Source organism: Tauraco erythrolophus, chromosome 9 (genome assembly GCF_009769465.1).
Source record: "Tauraco erythrolophus isolate bTauEry1 chromosome 9, bTauEry1.pri, whole genome shotgun sequence".
NCBI classification, from domain to species: Eukaryota; Metazoa; Chordata; class Aves; order Musophagiformes; family Musophagidae; genus Tauraco; species Tauraco erythrolophus.
In genome coordinates, this window is record NC_141473.1 from 16,619,089 (window position 1) to 16,639,318 (window position 20,230).

Sequence of the window (20,230 nt, forward strand, 5' to 3'; positions counted from 1 at the left end):
GCCATGTCGGCAGCCCTGGAGGAGTTCTGCGGCTCTGTCTTTTGGGTGAGTGGCTGCATTACCCCCACGACCCGTTCTTGGGATAGGAGGCTCAGTGGAAGGGGAGAGCAGTAGATCTCAAGGCTCACAGTGTGTTCAGCCAGTGGGACCCAACTGCCAGCTGTCGGCTGAGGTTCTGGTATTTATCCAGGGCTGCCGTGGCACCGAGTGCTGTGCACTGCCTGGGTGGTATTCACTAGACAAGGATGCAAATGATAGTTCCCTGAGTGAGCCCTGTCCTGTTTTAGCCCTGCAGCCCAGCTGGAACACAGGACACCCTGCATGGACCTCTCAGGGAACGATTTGGGTCTAGCTGCTGCAGCTGGCTTGGCTCCAGCAAGGGTTGGTTGTGGGGGATGCCCTCCCAGGTTGAGGCAGATCGGTGGGTGGGGAGATGTCACCTGGGACCTTGGACGAGCACTGTAAGGCTCAGACAGGAAGGTGGGTGTTGGGGAGGGGGCTGTGATGGGGTGGAGCAGGGTGGTAGGAGCTGTAGGCATGCTGGCTCTTGTGTTGTGAGCCAGATGAGAGTTGAGCTATCCTAAGTGACTCGGCTGTCTGTCCTTGCTGCCTCCAGAACGCCTCCTTCCTCGCTCGTGAAGATGCTGATCTGCCTGTGTGCTTCCAGCAGACTGTGCTGGTCTGGATCCCCCTTGGCTTCTTCTGGATTTTGACTCCATGGCAGGTCCTGCCCATGTGCAAATCCAAAGCCAAGAAGTCATCTGTGACCAAACTCTACGTCATCAAACAGGTAGAATCAGGCTGGGGGGGCACAGAGGGCGGGCTGGAGCAGCTTCAGATGGAAAGGTGGTGAGTGGAAAGCCTCTGGGCTGGAGTTAGGTGTGAGATGGAGACATGAGAAGTGTAGGAGAGAAGGAGCAATAGGCTAGGGCACCATCCGAGACAGAAATGTAAAGGGGAGCCCAGGACGAGGCATAGAATCATAGAATAGTTTGGGTTGGAAGAGACCTTTAAAGGCCATCTAGTCCAGCTCCACTGCTGTGAGCAGGGATATCTTCAACTCGGTCAGTTTGCTCAGAGCCCTGTCCAACCTGTTTTCAGGGATGAAGTATCTGCTACGTCTCTGGGGAACCTGTTTTAGTGTTTGTTTCACCACTCTCACCTTAAAAAAATTCTTCCTTGCATCTAATCTAAATCTACCCTCAGATATCTGGGACAGGGGATAACAGGGCTGGGATGCACTGGGAGGGAGGGCGAGAGGTGTGTACTGGGACCTCTCATCTTGTAGGCTGTTATCCTCCAAGCTTCACATGATGGCAGTGCTCTTGTGGAAGTGCTGCAGGTTCACAGGACCCTAGAAAGCTCTCTTGGGCCAGGTTTGGGTTGGAAAGGGTGTAACAGTGTATGCGGCACAGTGCTTTTGTGCCCAACTGTGGTGTCTCCCAGCGGTTCCCAGTGCCCACGACGGCTGGGTCTCCCCTCACAGCTGCTCTCCTCTCCCCGCAGGTGCTGGCTACCTTGCTGTTGCTGACAGCAGTGGCGGAGTTGGCCCTGGCATTTGTAGAGGACACGAAGCAGGACTCGGTGCCAGCTGTCCAGTACACAAACCCCAGCCTGTACATCGCCACCTGGGTAAGGGATCAGCCGGTCAATTTGCTGTGTGTCACCAGCGAGACAGGCTGTGAGACCGCGGGGCCAAGCAGCAGAAAACTTCCCTTAGCAGAGAGATGAGCTGGAAGCCGTGCCCACGAGGGGAGCGGGTGCCGGGAGGGTGGGCAGGACTAGCCCAGACCGCGTGTGGGTGGTGCACAGGGGCAATAGGTTGAGGGCAGATGTCTGGTCGTACGGTGCTCCATCCTCCATCCTTAAAGCTGGGATAGATACTACGCCTGTGAGAGTGGCTGAGCCTTCTGGCAGAGGCTGTAGTAGCAGCAGTAGGGGTCTCACAGGACTGATTGCACAGCGTGAACATCAGACCATGGCTCGCTGCTCTGATGTCTCACAGCTTCCTGTGGTTTGCTTCTCAGTTTTGTGTGAAGAGTTGAGAAGTGCCACAGGGTAGCCAGGCAGAGAAGAAAGCTGAGGACACAGGGGCTATGAGCTTGGTGGAAGTTGTAGATACTTTGTATGAGACATGGGATATTCTAACAGTCTGAACAAAGCCATAATGCTCACGAGCTACACTTGAAAGCAGAAGTAACGCCCGCCGTTTGCTCTCTGTTGTATTTCGTTGTGTCGTTTAGTTTCACATGCAGAGTTCATGTGAGATTATAAACCAAGGGCACTGCCCAGAGAGACTGCGCTGCTGGGTCTCTGATCTGGCTTCGATTCCAGGTCTGGAGGCAGTATGTGGGAGACAAAGTGTGACACCTCACAGCTGGGCACGTCTGAGAATCTGGGGTGAGAACAGCTAAGAGAAATAGTGCCCTGCTGTAGTGTCAGGGTGTCTTCAGACCTTGCTTTTCCTATGAGGAGCCTGATTTTCTGTCTTCCTGAAATAAACCTTTGTCCTGTGCAATTGACTCCAAAGCTTATGTAGGTTTGGCAGCGACCTCAGGCACTGGTAGCTCGGTGTCTTCAAGACGGAGAATCCCAGCAAATCATGTGTTCTGGCATCCTGGAACACATGCTCCAAACGAACATTTAGAGCCCAGACCTAGTCCTGTGGCCCTACCTGAATCTCTGACTGATTTTCCTTCCTCCAGCTCCTGGTCCTGCTGATCCATGAAGCGCGACGCTTCTGCTTGCGCAGAGACTCAGGGGTACTTTTCTGCTTCTGGACACTGTCCTTGCTCTGTGGGATATTGCCATTCCAGTCGCTGGTCCGGAAAGCCCTGCAGGTCAGGAGCTCTGCACTTGCCCATGGTCTTGTTCTGTCCCCAAAGAAAGTCCCTTCAGACTTCATCTCTTGACAAGCTCTCAGTGGTATCACTGAGGTCCCAGCTGCCCTGAGGACCTTGGAGATCCAGAAGAGACCTGAGAAGGAACGGCTCTTTGAATTCATTCTGTCTTTGGGGAGGCATAAGCTCTCCAATAGCAATTCCTCCCCTTCTGAACTTGTGGGAGAAGGTGTGGGAGAAGCAGGGAGGAGTGGTAAAGGGAAGCTGAGCCAGGACCCAGAGTGAGTTTTGCGCTATCCTGTTGGGCTTAGCCATGTTGACTGTCCTGGGGATGGATCTCGTTTGTGAGGGCCAAGTGGTCTTGAGACAAGCCCCAAGAGTCATCCTGGCCTCTCCATTCCTGCAGGAACCAATCACCGACTTGCCACGGTTTGTCCTTTTCTTCATCTCCTATGGGCTCCAGCTGCTGCTCTTCCTTGTCTCAGGCTTCTCAGACGTCGCTCCAGAAACAAAGGAAATGACAAAGAAGGTGTGAGGTCCATGTGGGAGTGGGCTTGGGGTCCCATGTTGTGGCTGGTGCTGCGTGGGGCAGGGTGGGCTCCACGCAGAGACTCCTGCTGGCTCCTGTGGGAGGGCAGGTCTGCGGACTTCAGCAAGGGGCACAGTGAGAGCTGGAGCCTGCAGCCTGGGGCATCTGCATGTGTGTCCAAGTGGGACTGCTTCTGGCTTCAAGATGGGGCTCCTTGGGCTGGAGCTGGCATGGTTTGAAACCTCTGGAGTTCCTTAATGGCTGGGGGTGCTGAGCCAGCTCTTGTCAACACCATCCCTCAGCGTCAACAATCTCTTGGTACCCACTTTGCTTTGTACCCTAGAACCCAGAGGTGACAGCCTCCTTCCTGAGCTCCATCACATTTGAATGGTACACCAGGTGAGCTGGGCTCTGCGGGAGGCTGGGCTGGTGAAATGTGGGGGTGCTTTCGGGCTGGGCCAGTGCTGTTTTTGGGGAGCCTGCAGCACAGGCTGCTTAGAGTTAGTTGTGAGAGGCACCACATTTGGTGCAACCTGTGCAGCCTGAGCTCGGGGCCAGGCTTGGTGTGAAGGCTCTGCATTTGCAGCAAGGACTGTCCCTCAGGTGTAGTGTGAGAGACTTGCTGAGGGGAGATTTCTCTGCCCCAACAGCATGGTTTTCAAAGGCTATCGCAAGCCCTTGGAGATAGAGGATGTCTGGGAACTGAAAGCTGAAGACAAGACGCAGGCTATGTACACTGTTTTTGAGAAGAACATGAAGACTGCGCTGAGGAAGGCCAAAGCAGAACTGGAAAAACGGGAACGCAAGAAAAGATGCCGGGAAGGTGACCTCGACCATGGGAACAACGTGACCAAGGCCCAGAGCCAGGACGTCTTGGTGCTGGTAAATCCCTTCCCACTCCTGGCCTTGCATGGGACTGAGAGATCCAGGTCCAGCATTAGGGAACAGGGTCACCTCAGCTCCCTGCAGCCTGCTTTGCTAGATTTTCCCCTCTTTGATTCTGCAGGGCCATGGGCAAGGATGGGGGAACCCATGACAAGGTGTTGCCCGTCCTCGGCGCATCCCCGTGTTTTGAGAGACCAAGAAAGTCTCCATCCTTCTGCCCTACAGAAAGGAGCCACCCTCAAGGCTGCAGTACAAGCAGCTCCCTTATCTCTGTCTTTCCCTAACTCTGATACCTCCCAGCAACAAGGTCAGAGTGAGCATCACTCTGTGATTACCCCTGGCCCCAGAGTCTTCCTGGGGTGCCTGATTTTTGGCCTGAGGGGTTCAGGCTGGTCTGGGGTTTGCAATAGCTGTTTTGGCCCATCTGCACAGGAGAGGTGTTAGTATTGGGGGTGTATGACATGAGCAGAGATCAGTGAGAGGGAACATGACAGAAGGTAAAGCTAAGGCTTCATTCAGGATACGTGATCTGAGGGCTGTGGCATTGCCCTGGAAGCATCCTTCCAGCTGCAAGGAACCTGTGCAACCAGCTCCTTTCCTTCTGTGTTGGCTTCCCTCTAGGAGGAGAAGCAGCCGAAGCGGAAGAGGAAGAAGAGGGGAGACAAAGGGGACTCTCATCCTCGCAAGGATTTCCCCAGAGGATGGTTGATTAAAACCCTGTTCAAGACCTTCTGGCAGAACCTCCTGCTATCGGTGGCTTTCAACCTGGTGTATGATGGACTTGTGTTTGTCAGCCCTCAGCTGCTGAAGTAAGTCCCTTCTCTCTGACTCTGTCCCTGCCCTCTCCTGGCTTTGCATCCAGTCCTACCACCTGCCTATGTGCACTGCATCCAACCCCACCATCTCCATATGCGTACCTCTCCCAGTTCTACACCCTGGGGATTTTTGTGCCCTCACCAAAGATATGACGTTTTGGGTTACAGTTTAATGAAGAATTGATCTGAGCTGGCTGCCAGCTTTTAAGGGTGATGTCTTGCTCCTTGCTCCCTACATCCTCTGTTATGCAATCCTACTCTCTTCCTGGAGACAGTCCTGGCTCTTCTGGGGCCCTTGATGAGTCAGTCCGGCTCAGCCCAACAGGACCTGCCTGGTTTGTTTTGCAGAGCTGCACAGTCTCTGTGGATGATCTAACATTAATGACCCACTGCTGTATGTGAAATGCAGAGTCCCTGGCAGAACAGGGACACTCAGCAGAACAGAGGTCCCCAACTTGCTGAGCATGGAGCCAACTGTGCGGGGCAGGGTCCCTGCCACTGCTCCCATGAGGATGCTCTCGCTGCGTTAGTTTGAAGCATCCTGCTTGAGTCTGTCTCAGTAGGGTGGGGGTCTCACAGGCTTCTTTACCCTCCAGACTGCTGATCGCCTTTGTGTCTGATGAGGACTCCTTTGCCTGGCAAGGCTATCTCTATGCCATTCTGCTCTTCCTGGTGGCCCTGATCCAGTCCCTCTGCTTGCAGCAGTTCTACAATTTGTGTTTTCAGCTTGGCATAAAAGTGCGTGCCACTCTCATTGCTGCCATCTACAAGAAGGTTGGTATGGCCCTGTCATCACCTGCTTTGGCTTCCTCCAAGCTGGGCTGGGGATACCGGCATCCATCGCCTGCCCCATCACCATGGTGTGACTAGGGTGTATGCCCTTTGCTTCCCAGAAGGCACAGGGACAGCTTGGCTTGTGAGACACCCACTCAGCACGGGGCAGTTCTGCCTGGGACCTGGGTGCTGCAGTTGTGTGTTTGACAGCTACCAGGGGCCGAGGGAGGCTTCTCTTCAGAGCAGTGCAACACTGAGGGCAGCTGCCACTAGGATTCCTGCCCGGGAATGTGTTCCTTTGCCCCAGCATCCAGTGGCTTCTGGCATGCAGGCTGTGATGACAGCACCTGTGGCCAGCAGAGAGGCACCAGGAGCAAACCCAGGAGCAGTTTCAGCCTGGCCTGCTAATTCCCTGCTCTGCACCATGCTGCTGGCAGCCAGGCTGCTCCCAGACCAGCTTGCAGTGATTATGCTTTCTCTCTCCAGGCACTCACCATGTCCAGTGTCACCCGCAGGGAATCCACAGTGGGAGAGACTGTGAATCTGATGTCAGCTGATGCCCAGAGGTTCATGGATGTGGCCAACTTCCTTCACCAGCTGTGGTCAGCCCCCCTGCTAATTATTGTGTCCATTGTCTTCCTCTGGGCAGAGCTGGGTCCCTCTGTCCTGGCTGGCGTTGCAGTCATGGTGCTGCTCATTCCCATAAATGCGTTCCTGGTTGCAAAGGCCAAAAGAATCCAGGTCAGTGATGTGTGCAAGATCTTCCCTGGCCTCACAACTCTGAGGCCCACTGTTGCTCTCCTTGCTTATTTTCCACACTCTCTACCTTTCCCTTTTATGCTGTGGATCTTTCTCAGCCTAGGAAATTCATCTGACTTGGGCCAGGGTTGTCTCTAGTTTGAGCCAGGAAGTGATCAGGTGAGATGAGCAGGAGGCAGGTGAGACCTGTTCCACCATCACAGCTGAACTTGGACAGGACTGGGTGCAGCCTTGAGAATTGAGAGTGAGATATTACCAACCATAAAGTAAAGCTTTAGCTTCTACCTGACAACAGGGTGCTGTTTTTTTCCCAGGTTGTCCAGAGCCCCAGGGAGCAAAGGTCCAGCTTTGTGGGATGGCTTCTTTGGGCTCTGGAGCTTGCCCTTCCCTTCCCTCTGGCAGCCCAGATGTATTTCCAAGGGTGAGCTGCCATCTGGTTTAGGTGACCTCTGTTTTTTTCTGTTGGTAGGAGAGTAACATGAAGAACAAGGACGAACGCATGAAAATAATGAGTGAAATCCTCAGTGGCATCAAGGTGAGGAGTGGAGTGGAGACACCCGGGGCAGCTGCTGCACCCATCTTGTTGGTGCATTGTACCTGGAGGCAGCACCAGCATTATAGTCTAGTTTGGGGCTCCTGTGTCTAGTGTAGCCGAGCCTCAGTCTCTGCAATTCCCTTGGCTTCCTCACCTTCTGAAAGGTTGGCTGGAGAGGAGCACTGGGTACCAGGACCAAGACTTGGGAGCCAAGAGGGGGTTTTCTGAGGGTTTTCTGGATGGCTGTGGTGGTGAGAAGGCTGCCATGGTGGAAGAGGGGCTGGCAGCAACCTGTAAGCCGAGGATGAAGGAGTGGGAATGCTGTGGGGATGTGCTATAAGCCATGGGATGGGACAGGAGAGGGGAGATGCAGTGGCCAAGCAGGCTTCTGAGCCAGCCAGGAGCTGGTGATGGAGATGCTGGCCACCAGCAAGCTGAGTGTGGAGGTGGGCGTTCCTGTGAGGCCAGCATCTGCTCACCCTGCTCATCCCACAGATCCTGAAGCTTTTTGCCTGGGAGCCCTCATTTGAGAAGCGAGTCAATGACATCCGCGCACATGAGCTCAAGCACTTGTTGAACTTCAATTACCTGCAGTCCATCTCTATCTTCGTGTTCACGTGTGCCCCATTTCTGGTGAGTGCCAGCAGACCTAGGGAGGGCTGCACCTTCCTCAGAGCTGGGTTGGGGCTGTTTCCAAGGGCATGGGAAAGACTGGGAACCTTGGCTGCTCCTGCAGCGAGGAAGGGCCTGGCTGACAGATGCCTGGAATGCAGAGTAGGGTCCTGGCTGCTGGCAGGAGAGCTGTGGTGGAAAGGGGTTCCATCATAGTGGTGAGACAGGGCCCAAAGGAGAACGGGAAGCAGGAGGGGAACAGGTCCCCAGCAGGAAGACCTTTCTGAGACCTTAGGGAAGCGTGAGGGTCTGGGCTGCACATAACCACACTGATGGTGGCTTTTCCTGCTATCTGTCCTAGGTCTCCTTGGCCAGCTTTGCTGTCTACGTGCTGGTGGATGAGAACAACATCCTGGATGCACAGAAGGCCTTTACTACCACTTCACTTTTCAATGTGCTGCGCTTCCCCTTGACCATACTGCCCATGGTGCTCTCTTCTGTGGTGCAGGTCAGACCTCACATAGGGCAGGCTGGTGCTTGGGTTGGGGCTGCGTGTATGAGGTGCTCTGCTTATGGGGCTCCTGCCAGCCACCCAGCTGTGCCCTGTGCCTACATGCCATCTTCTTTCTGCCATGGCAGACCAACGTGTCGACTGGGAGGCTGGAGCGCTACCTGGGTGGAGAAGAGCTGGACACCTCAGCTATCCACCATGACCCCATTGCAGGTAGGTGAACCTCCCTGTGGGTCACAGGCTGGCCCTACCCTGGGCTTTCCCAGCCCTGAGGGATGGCTCTCTGCTGACAGGCAGTGCTGTGCGTTTCTCGGAGGCCACCTTTGCTTGGGAGGAGGACGGCAACGCTGCGATAAGAGAGTGAGTGCTCTGCGCCATGTGGGGGGCAGATGGGTGGGGAGAAGGAGTCTCTGTGGAGTTAGTTGTGGATGGCAGTCACCTCTCAGTGCTGCCCCAGAGACAGTGCTCCGTGCTGGTCCCATGCAGGAGCTGGCAGGGTTACTGCCTCAGCCCTCGTGCCTTTGCAGTGTCACCCTGGATATCGCGCCTGGGAGCCTGGTGGCCGTGGTGGGGGCTGTGGGCTCAGGCAAATCTTCACTGGTGTCAGCCATGCTCGGGGAGATGGAGAATATCAAGGGACACATCAACATCCAGGTGAGAGGAGCTGGCTGATGTAGGGGGCTGCTGGGCTGTTTGGGGGCTCTGTCAGGGGGCCGCAGGGCAGGATTGGTTCCAGAGTGGTGGCTCCGGACACGGACAGGCTGCAGGAGCGGGCAGCACTCAGGCTGATGCTCTGAGGAGGCAGCTGCTCTTGTGTCTCTCTTTCCAGGGCTCCCTGGCTTACGTCCCCCAGCAGGCCTGGATCCAGAATGCTACACTGAAAGACAACATCCTTTTTGGGTCAGAACTGGATGAAGCCAGGTATCAGCAGGTCATCAAGGCTTGCGCCCTCCTTCCAGACCTGGAACTGCTGCCTGCGGGTGACCAGACAGAAATTGGAGAGAAGGTATCAGCCCTGGGCACTACGGGATTCCCATAGCACCTGCAGCAGAGGACAGAGCTGTTGCCCTGTGCCAGCCAGGTGCTCAGATAAGTCCTTTCCCTTCCAGGGCATTAACCTGAGTGGGGGACAGAAGCAGCGAGTCAGCCTGGCCCGGGCAGTGTACAACGATGCAGACATCTACATCCTAGATGACCCTCTGTCTGCCGTGGATGCTCACGTTGGCAAGTACCTCTTCGAGAACGTGCTGGGGCCAAAAGGGCTGCTGCAAAAGAAGGTGAGCATCCCTGCCCTCCTCCCCACCACCTGGCCTGGCAGGAATGGCACTGGCATGGCGTTGACCAGCCAGGGAAGGCTGAGGTTGCCTGAGACAGAGGGGTCCTGTGACTTTCATGTGGGGCTGCAGCAGGCAGGAGAGACCTCATGGGTCCCCAGAGGGGTGCCCCATGTCCCCATAGCCAGGCAGTGATAAGCAGAGAGGTCCCCAAGTAGGGGATGGAGAGCCTGCAGGCCTATGGCCGGGGGCGAAGGGTGCTCTGACACTCACTACCCCGCAACTGCTTTGTTGCAGACACGGATCTTGGTGACGCACGGCATCAGTTTCCTGCCCCAGGTTGACAACATCGTGGTGCTGGTGGCAGGAGCAGTGTCTGAGCACGGCTCCTACAGTGCCCTGCTTGAAAACAGGGGGGCCTTTGCCCACTTCCTGAGCTTGTACGGCAGCCAGGAGCAGGATGCTTCAGAGAGAAATACCGCAGGTACTGGGAGCACAACAGGGCTGCAGCAGCCAGAAGGGACGTGCGTGTGTCTTGGTGATTATGAAAACCCCAAGACCTGATCCAAGAAGGCTCTGGGATGATCTTGTTGCAGCCTTCCAGTACTTAAAGGGGGCCTACAGGAAAGCTGGAGAGGGACTTTTACAAGGGCATGTAGTGATAGGACAAGGGGCAATGGCTTTAAACTGAAAGAGGGGAGATTTAGATTGGATATAAGAAAGAAATTTTTCACTCTGAGGGTGGTGAGGCACTGGAGCAGGTTGCCCAGAGAAGTTGTAGATGCCCCATCCCTGGAAGTGTTCAAGGCCAGGTTGGATGAGGCTTTGGGCAACCTGGTGTAGTGGAGGGTTTCCCTGCCCATGGCAGGGGGGTTGGAACTAGATGATCTTTGAGGTCCCTTACAACCCGAACCATTCTATGATTCTATGATTTTATGATCTGTCAGTCTGACCTGACTCTATCCAGCCCAGGCCCCACTGGTGGCTGCTGAGAATCCTTCTGGCCATCAGTGGCACAAGGACTTTCTGCCTATGATTTGCATCCAGACATTGTGTTGAACAGCCAGCGAAGGACCTGTCTAATTGTTTCACTCCCTTTTTAGTTCACTTATGTTTATGGCTCTCATAGTCTTATGTGGCAACAGGCTCCATACCTTAGTGATGCTGGGGTGAGAAAGGTCCTTTGGTTCATTCTAAACAAGCTGTTGGATAACATTTGATCTTTATCGTGTTCCCCAGTTTTACTGTGAGCAGTGGTGTCGGGTCAGATGGGTGCTTACCCTGCCTGGGCTCAGCCTGGTTGTCCAGCTGGAGCCTGGCTATTCCCAATCCGTCCCCTCAGGGCCCATCTCCACCTGCTCAAAGAGATGCTCCTGAACAGGAGTGACATGATCTACCAGATCTTGCACCTGCTGAACTAGCACAAATCTCTACTTGAGGTCCCACCAGTGGTACTGGGTTAAGTCAGCAGCAGGGACTGCCTCCATGCAGGCCTTTAGCCCTGCGTGCCCGGGCAGTTCTCCTTGCAGCACAACAGATTTCTTCCTCCTCCTGCTGTATGGGGCTTGCACCTGTGGTGGTAGGACACAGCTGGGACCTGGGCTGCAGGGTGGAGCTGAGTGCAGCAGAGGTGTGGTGCATGGGATCTGCTCTCTCTTCAGTGCCTGACCTTACCTCTCCTCATCCATGTGCTTGTAGTTGTTGCTTTAGCTGGGGATGAAGATGAGGTTGATGAATACGCTGTACCTTGCGTGGAGGAGAGCCCTGATGATGTGGTGACCATGACCCTGAAGCGAGAGGCCAGCATCCGTCAGAGAGAGTTCAGTCGCAGGTGGGAATGTGACCTGATCTCTCAGCTGTCTCCCCTGGCCCCTGCATTGCTCCCTAGAGAGACAGGATCTGGGGGCTTCCCAGGTGGATTCCTGCAGAGAAGGGTCTGGGAGCCAGCAATGGCTGCTTCTACCACAAGCTGGACTGAGTCCGGAGCATCTGGTCTTGTCTTTACTCACCTGAGTGTGTCACAGCCTTACTCTGTGGTCTTCCTTGAAACTCCTGCTGCTGGCTGGTTCTGCTTTTGGGGCTGAGGGTTATGATTTCATGGCTGCAAACACCAAGGCTTTGGCAAGGCTCATTCAAAGCTGCCCAGTTAGGACATTATTTCCCAGAAGGCTCCATCACTGGAGTTCCATTGCAGCATAGGGATGGACTCTCAGGCGAGTAGGTCCCATCCAGCACCCTGTGACTAATGGTGCCCACCGCCTCCCTGCAGCCTTAGTAAAATCAGCACCAATTCCTGGAAGAAGGCCCAGGAGGATCCCCCCAAGAAGGTGAAGGGCCAGCAACTGATCGAGAAAGAAGCTGTGGAAACTGGCAAGGTGAGGAGGTTGGATGGATGGATGGATGGATGGATGGATGGATGGATGGATCAATCACAGTGCTGCCGTGGCTCAGTGCTACAGGACCCTGACTGTGGCTCAGAGAAGCTGGTGCTGGCTGGCTGTGGCCCCGTTGCAGCCAAGAGGTGCTGAAGGAGACATAGCTGCCTGGGAATGGTGGGCAAGGTGGTGGAGGGGAGAAGCACTGTGGGCAGCAAGGAGGGAGTGCCAAGGCTGTGCTGGGTGTTGTTTGCCATGGTTTGCTGGGCAGTGGTGATGGGCTGAATTGGTGCACAGGTGAAGTTTTCCATGTACCTGCGGTACCTGCGTGCTGTTGGCTTGTGGTATTCTTTCTGTATTGCCATTGGCTACGTTGGAGAGTATGTCGCCTACATGGGAACTAACCTGTGGCTCAGCGCCTGGACTGATGATGCGCAGCTCTACCTGAACCAGACCTATCCCGCGGAACAGCGAGACCTGCGGATCGGTGTCTACGCGGCACTGGGAATATCAGAAGGTGAGTGTGGGAGCACAGGAGATCCTGCTCATCTCAGCTGCGTAGTCCAGAAGGGGTATGGTTTGTAAGACCTGCGGCCAGCAGTGCAGCAAGGAGCAGGGGACCCAGCCGCAAGGAGCAGGGGACCCAGCATTGTGTTCATTTGCTTGCTGCTGCCTTCCTTCCAGCTTCTGGCGGAACTGGGGACAGATACCAGTCTGAAGCCAGCATAAATTGCCCCAAGAAGTCTGTGTTGCCCCTTAGGTTGAAGATCACTGTCCTTAATCAATTTGGAGACAGTGCTGGGGCCCAAGGCTTCCCAAAATGGTTAGCCATCTTCCCCTTTGGTGGGATGCGGTTACTGAGGCCTCCCAATAGAATGGAATGTGGGACTATCACAGTGATGGGCTTCGAGATACTGTCTTGGGGCAGCTTAATGTGTCTCTTGAGCCAAAGGGTGCCTGCCAGTGTCACACATGAGCTGGTGATGACTGCCCTGTCCTCTCCTTGCAGGTCTCTTCCTGCTCTTTGCAACCATCCTGTCTGCCTATGGTGCCACACAAGCCTCCCGGGTTATGCATCAGCAACTGCTCAGCAACATCCTACGTGCGCCCATGAGCTTTTTTGACACGACTCCGACTGGCCGTGTTGTGAATAGGTTTGCCAAGGTAAGAGAACAGCCTCAACATGGAGAAGGTGTTTGTTCCAGCAGATCCGGAGAGCACTGGGTGGTGGCATAACCCTGTTGCTGTTCAGTTCTGCACAGACGAGCCCAAATCAGAGCCAGGAAGGCAGCAGAAGGATACAGAGGATTTGAGGCTGTGAGGCAAACAACATTGTGGGCTATACTTGGAGGACAGTGGCCAGCAAATCACAGGAAGTTACTATCTCCCCAGCTCATTGCTAGGAAGGCCACACCTGGATACAGTGTCCTGCTGTGGGGCGGGCTGGTCAAGAGGGATGTGGAGAAACTGAAGAGGATCCAGAGTAGATTACCAAGAGGGGCAGGAGCCTTGAGCTCTTGTCCTGTAATGAGTTGTTCCTCTCGTTATGGACTCTCAGCAAATACACAGTCTTTGCTATGTCAACGAAGCTCATACAACAAAGAGAAAACGAGAAAGGAGAGAGAATACAGACAGGCAGTTTCAAGTGTGCTGCCACTCCACTTCTTGCTTTGGTGCAACCTCTTGATTTTCGGGAATAAAAATCTCTCCTGAGGTCAAGCTTATGGGCCTGTTGGATTTACTCTTAGATAAGGTAGGATGTAGTGTCTAGCTAGGAGATGGATGATGACCAGCTGGAGACCTGGGTGCACCTGCATAGACCTGGAGTCAGTCCTGTCCCTCTTTCTGCCTCGATTCCTGCTCCTGCATTCTGGGTCCAGATGAAGATGCAGTTCCCAAAGATGGTCTGTGCAACAGGGGAAAATTATAGAAAGCTTCTCTGTTAAATCAGCCCTTCCCAAGCTAAGAGCCATGGCCCTAAATGGGGTTGTGACCCTAACACAAATTCAGTGTCATCCAATATATTTGCAAGTGTCTGGCACTGTGTTACCACACGAGTGTGTAGGAACCATGTATGTGTGGAGTCTTTGGGTTTCTTCCTCTCTCTGGTGTCATTGACTGCTGCTCCACACTTCTTTGTGCTCCAGGACATCTTCACAGTAGATGAGACCATTCCCACATCCTTCCGCAGCTGGCTCTCCTATTTCATGGCCATCATTTGCACATTGATCATGATCACTGTGGCCACCCCATTCTTTGCTCTCATTATCATCCCTTTGGGCATCTGCTACTATTTTGTGCTGGTGAGTAGTTTGGGCTTGAGAGAAGCTTCTGCCCTGCTTAGAGCAGTATCTCTGTCGCTGCTGGGCTTTGTGTTGGTAACCAAGCTGTCTCCCTCATTTCAGCGCTTCTATATCTCCACATCACGCCAGCTACGGCGTCTGGACTCCGTCACTAGGTCTCCCATCTACTCCCACTTTGGCGAGACAGTGTCAGGCCTTTCCGTGATCCGGGCCTACGAACACCAAGAACGGTTCCTGCAGCAAAATGAGAGCACCATGGACATAAATCAGAAAAGTGTTCACTCCTGGATAGTCTCAAATAGGTGAGTTTTACTCCTTATGCCACAGCACAGCCTGCCACAGGTCTGTCCAGAGGCTTCTGGGTCCTGAGGGAGGTCCTGAGATGCTGCAGTTGATCTCTTGATCTCAGAACTGAGGATCTATGTAGGAACTGGAGGAACTTGGCACAGGGACGCCATCTGTGGGAAGGAGATTTAGGGTGATTCTGAAAGCCAGGCTGTGGCCCTCTGCAAAGCCTCCAGAGCCTGGGCAGGGTGAGCTGCGCTGTCAAGGGCTGAGATGCTCTTGGTGGGTTCTGACAAGAGACCAATGCTCCAGGCCAGGTGGGAGTGCGATGCGGACACTGACTGCTGTTGACGTGGTACTGGTAGATGCTTTGGGTGTGTGAGGGTTGTACAGTTGGAGCTCCTCTGATACATGGCATTACCAGTGCACGAGGCTACATGTGAGACCCAGGGACTGACAGATAAAATGAACCCACCTGCGGAATTGGCCAAAGCCACACGCTGCGTAGGTGCAGGTGCCATGTCTACAGCGCTGGGTTCAGGGCTGGGTGCAGCGGGGATGCAGGTGGGATGATCGTCTTACTGGTGGGCTCTGTCTTGGGCGCAGGCAGATGTTTGTCCCGCCCCCTCTCAGCTGTCCTCTCCTGGTGCAGGTGGCTGGCCATCCGTCTGGAGTTCGTTGGGAGCCTGGTGGTCTTCTTCTCTGCGCTTCTAGCAGTGATTTCAAAGAGCACTTTGGGGGGTGGCATCGTGGGTCTTTCGGTCTCCTCCGCCCTCAATGTAAGTCAATGAAAGCTTTATCTTATTCCAGGACAGGGCTGTTCCTGGGATCTCTGGTCTGGCTGGAGGATGCTGCCCTGCCTCCAGCGCTGATCCATGGAGGGGGGATTAGCTGTGGTATCTCATCACCTGGGGAGCTGCTATGGAGCCAGGGAGCACACATCCTGGTGTGAGGGGGATACTTGCTGCTGTGGGGAGGAGACGATCCTGCTATGGATCGGAGATACTGCAGCAAAGCTTTTGAAGCGCTGGGGAGAGGGGGCTGCGATTGGGGAGTGGAGAGTTAGGGCCAGGCCAGGGATGCTCGTGGCCGGGCTGAGTCCCTGAGCTGAGGTGGGAGGTGGTTGTTCATGGATCCCACTGAGCTCTGCATCCTCTGGCTCTGCCACGCAGGTGACCCAGACACTGAACTGGCTGGTGCGGATGTCTGCGGAGCTGGAAACGAATATTGTGGCTGTGGAGCGGGTACACGAGTACACGAAGGTGAAGAACGAGGTGAGGAGACCAGGGTCCAGGCAAAGATCTGCTGCAAAGCATGGTGCTAGCCAGCGTTGCAGGGTGCCTCCCCCGCTAATGCTCCTGTGCCCCCAGGCTCCATGGGTGACAGAAAAGCGCCCACCCCGTGGCTGGCCCAGCAAAGGCGAGATCCAGTTTGTTGACTACAATGTTCGTTACCGACCTGAACTGGAACTGGTTCTTCAGGGGATCACCTGCAATATAGGGAGCACCGAGAAGGTGAGGACCTCTCTGCCTCTGCCCTCACTACACTCTTTGCAGACTGATGCTGTGTTAAAATTGTTTCTGTCCTTTGGCTTCAGTCTGTGGGCTGGGGAGGGATGGTGATGGGACCTGGCTCCTGGGGACTTGAGCTGCAGGCAGGGGCCAAAGGAGAGACAGTCTGGGAGATGGTGATTGCAGATGCAGGGCAGAAATGCCCACCAGACCAAGACAAAGAGCATCTGGCCTGTTTTCTTCTACCCTTTCGGTTGGTCTAAATAGCTGCTTCCACAGGTTGGGGTTGTGGGCCGGACTGGGGCTGGAAAATCCTCCCTCACCAACTGCCTCTTCCGGGTGCTGGAGGCTGCTGGAGGGATGATCGTCATCGATGGGGTGGATATAGCGACAATTGGCCTCCATGACCTGCGCCAGAACCTCACCATCATTCCCCAGGTGAGCCGATCCCTGCCTTTCCACGCCCCACTGCTGCACGGCGTCCCCAGGCTCTGTTCCCTGGGAGATGGGTTGACCGTAGTTCATCCCTGGGTGCTGCGGAGACTCCAAGGCCCTGTGAGCATCCATCGTCACCTCCCTGCCCAGCTGATGGCAGCGGGGTGGGCAGGATGTGGCCAAACTGTGGCATGGCTGAACGCTGTGCTGTTCCTGGCAGGACCCTGTGCTCTTCACTGGCACCTTGCGAATGAACCTGGACCCCTTTGACCAGTACACAGATGAGGAGGTCTGGAAGGCCCTTGAGCTTGCCCACATGAAGACATATGTGCGAGACCTTCCCGGGGGGCTGCTGCATCCTGTGAGCGAGGGAGGGGAGAACCTGAGGTGAGCCGAGGAGTGGCGGCATGCCCAGCTCCTCTTCCTTCCCCTGGTCTCCATGTGGGAGTCAGGGCTGCCAGGGAGCCAGTGCGAGCCAACCCTTCTGTGGTGGTCCAGAGAGGAAGATGCTGAGGGATGGGGTGCTCGGGTGGCAGATGATCAGCTGGGAGAAGGCCAGGGTGGGCTGGACAGGCATGGTGCTTGGGCCAGGGCAGCGCATGTCAGTGGGTTTGCAGAAGCCCTGCTGGTGTCTGCCTGGTGACTCACGTTCCCACCTCACCCTAGTATCGGGCAGAGGCAGCTGCTGTGTCTGGGCCGGGCCCTTCTCCGCAAAGCCAAGATCCTCATCCTGGACGAAGCAACAGCCGCTGTGGATCTGGAAACTGATCATTTAATCCAGACAACGATCCGGAGTGCGTTTGCTGACTGCACTGTCCTTACTATTGCCCACCGCCTCCACACCATCATGGACAGCAACAGGTGCCGTGGGGCAAAGGGAATGGGGCTCCGGCTCCTAGGATGGGGCGAGAGGTGGCCAGCAGCAGGAGCATGGATGCGGGCAGAGGGGCAGGGATGGATGCAGTGCCCGGGACAGCAATATGCAGAGGTTCTAGGAGAGAACAGAGGGACGGGAAGGATGGCCATGCAGTTATTATGCCTTTGAGGAGGGAAGCATTTTTTGGGATCCTTCTTCACAGCAACAGGCCATAGCGGCGTTGATAACACCTGATGTGTGTCACCTCCCAGCACACGAAGGAGAGCTGTGCCCTTGCCTCTGTGCTGAGAGGAGGTGACCACGTAACGTGGCTGTAGCAGGAGCGAGGGTCGGCGGGGCTGTAGTGCTGTTGCCAGCAGCACTATCAGCTCACACCCCAGGAGCTCAGGCCTTCTTGTTCCCTGTTGCCAGGGTGATGGTGCTGCAAGCTGGGAGGATTGTGGAATACGACAGCCCTGAGGAGCTGCTCAAGAAGCAGGGCGTCTTCTCCTCGATGGCAAAGGACGCTGGCATCACGAATATAGAAACCACTGTGCTGTAGGTGGAGTGGAGCAGCGTGCAGGTGTGTGCACAGGCAGCTTCCTCCTGCTGGCACTCACCAAGCAGGCACTGGTGTCTCCTTGCAGCTGGACTGCCCAGGAATTTGTCTCTCTGCAGCTGGGAAGCGAAGAGGGTGGCTTCTCTGGCTGTCAGGGACAGAGAGTCTGGACTTCAGTGAGCTGTTAACCTTGCTACTGCACCCTGCCTGCTGTGCACACAAGGGTCTGGAGCCGCGTAATTTATTCCACTATAGAGGGGAAAAGTTGTTTTCCGGGCAGGGAGACCATGATTCCCTTGGGGGGTCTTAGTTTTTGTACTTCATCATGCTAGGGAAACCTATCTGAGAGATGCTTTGGCACTATGGAATGAAATTTATGGTGTAATCTAAGAGTAAATGTTATGATTTACTTTCTTTGTTTCTGGTCTTCCAACTAAGTCTGACTTCAAGGCATGCTTAATAAGTCTGTTTCTCTTTAAACCTGGCTAGTGTTTGGGGGAAGCTGGTAACACAGGTTATGCAGACACACATGGGTGGGGAGCCCAAATCAGGTAGCACAGCTATACCCAGGCATGAACAGTACCCTCTGGCAGTGGAGGTGAAGCCAGGGTCTGCCTGCCTTCCCCATGGCTACAGCTCCCTTTGCCTCATTTATTTGCACAGTCAGTCCCTGGGGCTTTTGTAACCACTGGTGGGGCAGACTTTGGGCTGTGGCTCTAGACTAGAAACCTGACTGTGGTGGAGACAAGCTGGAGAAGTGGCAGCACATGTGCATACTACACTTGGCATACACACATACGAAATACAGTGGTTACTGTTGACAAACTCTTGATCCTTCTTGGTTCTTGGGCATGAAAGCCAGGAGCTGTAGCACTGCCATCGGCTGCTGGCACGCAGGGTGCCTGCACCCATGTGCACGCTGCCGACCCACTTCCAGCAGGGCAAGCCTCTTTGTCCCAGCTGGTGGCATGAGGAACACAAGTCACCCGCAGCCCCCACCAAGGCCTGTAACACACAGCGGGGTGAGAGGGCGGCGCAATCACTTCCTCTTAAGGAAGAACTTTCCTGTGAGGGTGTCCAAGTGCCTGAGCTGCAGCTGGCACAAACACCACGGCAGAAGCATGCTGCACCCCACCGAAAGGTAAATGTCCTTCCTGGCCCTGCTGGGTCTGCATGAAGTCCGTGGGCTTTGCCCTCCATCCCAGCACTGCCAGGCACTCCTCCCAGCTTTCCCAACACTTGCACAGGTGCCTCTTATACACAAGGGCAAATCGTTATTTACAGAGCAGCAGCACAGGGGATAGAAACATTGACCCAAGAGGAGGAGCTTGCCCTTGTAGCACCCCGCCTGCCTCAGATTGGCAGCAAACTGCTGATGTGATAAATCCCTGTCCACTTCAGCCATCTCCCAAGGATCTCCAGCTGCTCTCTCTCAGTGGGATTTTGTTAGTTGTGGACTTGCTCCAGCTCAGGCATTTGTAAAAATATTTTTGCAGGACAGGCACTTCCACCTCCTGACCTCTCCAGTTACAGCTGTAAGCAACAGCGGGTGAGCCTGGGGGAGATGACCCTGCCACCAGCTCCAGCTGTAAGAGCAGTGTCAGTGGGATTACCTAGGACAACCCAACAGGGCTCAGGCCTTATTCTGGTACCCCAGAACTCCCTGTTCAGAGCCCCAAGAGAGACCCATGCTCCCAGCCACTTCTGTCCAGGCACTGGGCATGCCCTGCTCGCCTGCAGGCAGCTCCCAGTCTGCTCTGCCAGGCGATGGCAGGAACCAGCGGCAGCATGAAACCTGGGATGGGAAATTGCTGCCTCAGCCTGAGCATCCTGCCTGCCGCTCTGCCAGGCTGGGGTTATTGCACGGAAACAGCCCAGGACAGAAAAGAAGCAGCTGAGATGAGACACCAACTCTGCCCATGACTAGCTGAAACTGTGCCAGTGCTTCCAGCCCTTCCTGTTGCAGAGTCACAGCAACAAACAGAAACCAGCAGCATCTGCATCAAACAGCAATTTCTTGCAGCCACCTGGGCTGAGGATGAATCGCTGAGCCTCTTGCAGAAAGAGCAACTTCAAAATCAGTCCCAGACAGTCCCCCCAACTGTAGCAAATGGGAAACTCAGCTGAAACTCTGCTCAGAAGATGCCCTTGATATGGAAGGGAAGATACCTGTCTCTCTAAGCAGGTGTCTCTGCTGCCCTGCCTTGAAATTGAGCTCGGGAAGAGCCAAAAGGGCCAGCTCTGTGGAGGAGGATTTAGCAGCACAACCAGCACTACATTTAGTAAGCAATTATTGGGAAGAGCAGGCTTCACGGATTCCTACTGGCAAGTGTCCTTTAAACTACCCCCATCACAGCCACCCTGCATCAGGG

The 20,230-nt window shown here is 54.9% G+C and overlaps 1 protein-coding gene across 1 annotated transcript; it reads left to right on the plus strand.

Annotated features, from left to right (window-relative positions):
- The first annotated feature begins 3 nt into the window (after positions 1-3).
- LOC147528247 (ATP-binding cassette sub-family C member 2-like) lies at positions 4-18,271 on the plus strand. Its single transcript, XM_086616533.1, has 32 exons — positions 4-45; positions 617-790; positions 1,507-1,632; positions 2,706-2,840; positions 3,247-3,369; positions 3,713-3,768; positions 4,020-4,251; positions 4,876-5,063; positions 5,666-5,843; positions 6,330-6,584; positions 7,072-7,137; positions 7,633-7,770; positions 8,111-8,257; positions 8,389-8,473; positions 8,554-8,620; positions 8,788-8,914; positions 9,090-9,266; positions 9,370-9,537; positions 9,832-10,018; positions 11,233-11,365; positions 11,804-11,909; positions 12,207-12,426; positions 12,919-13,073; positions 14,057-14,212; positions 14,315-14,514; positions 15,150-15,276; positions 15,670-15,771; positions 15,868-16,011; positions 16,288-16,446; positions 16,664-16,830; positions 17,110-17,304; positions 17,732-18,271. The coding sequence occupies exons 1-32, from the start codon at positions 4-6 to the stop codon at positions 17,859-17,861; spliced, it is 4,665 nt and encodes a 1,554-aa protein (XP_086472659.1). The 3' UTR covers positions 17,862-18,271.
- The last annotated feature ends 1,959 nt before the right edge of the window (positions 18,272-20,230 follow it).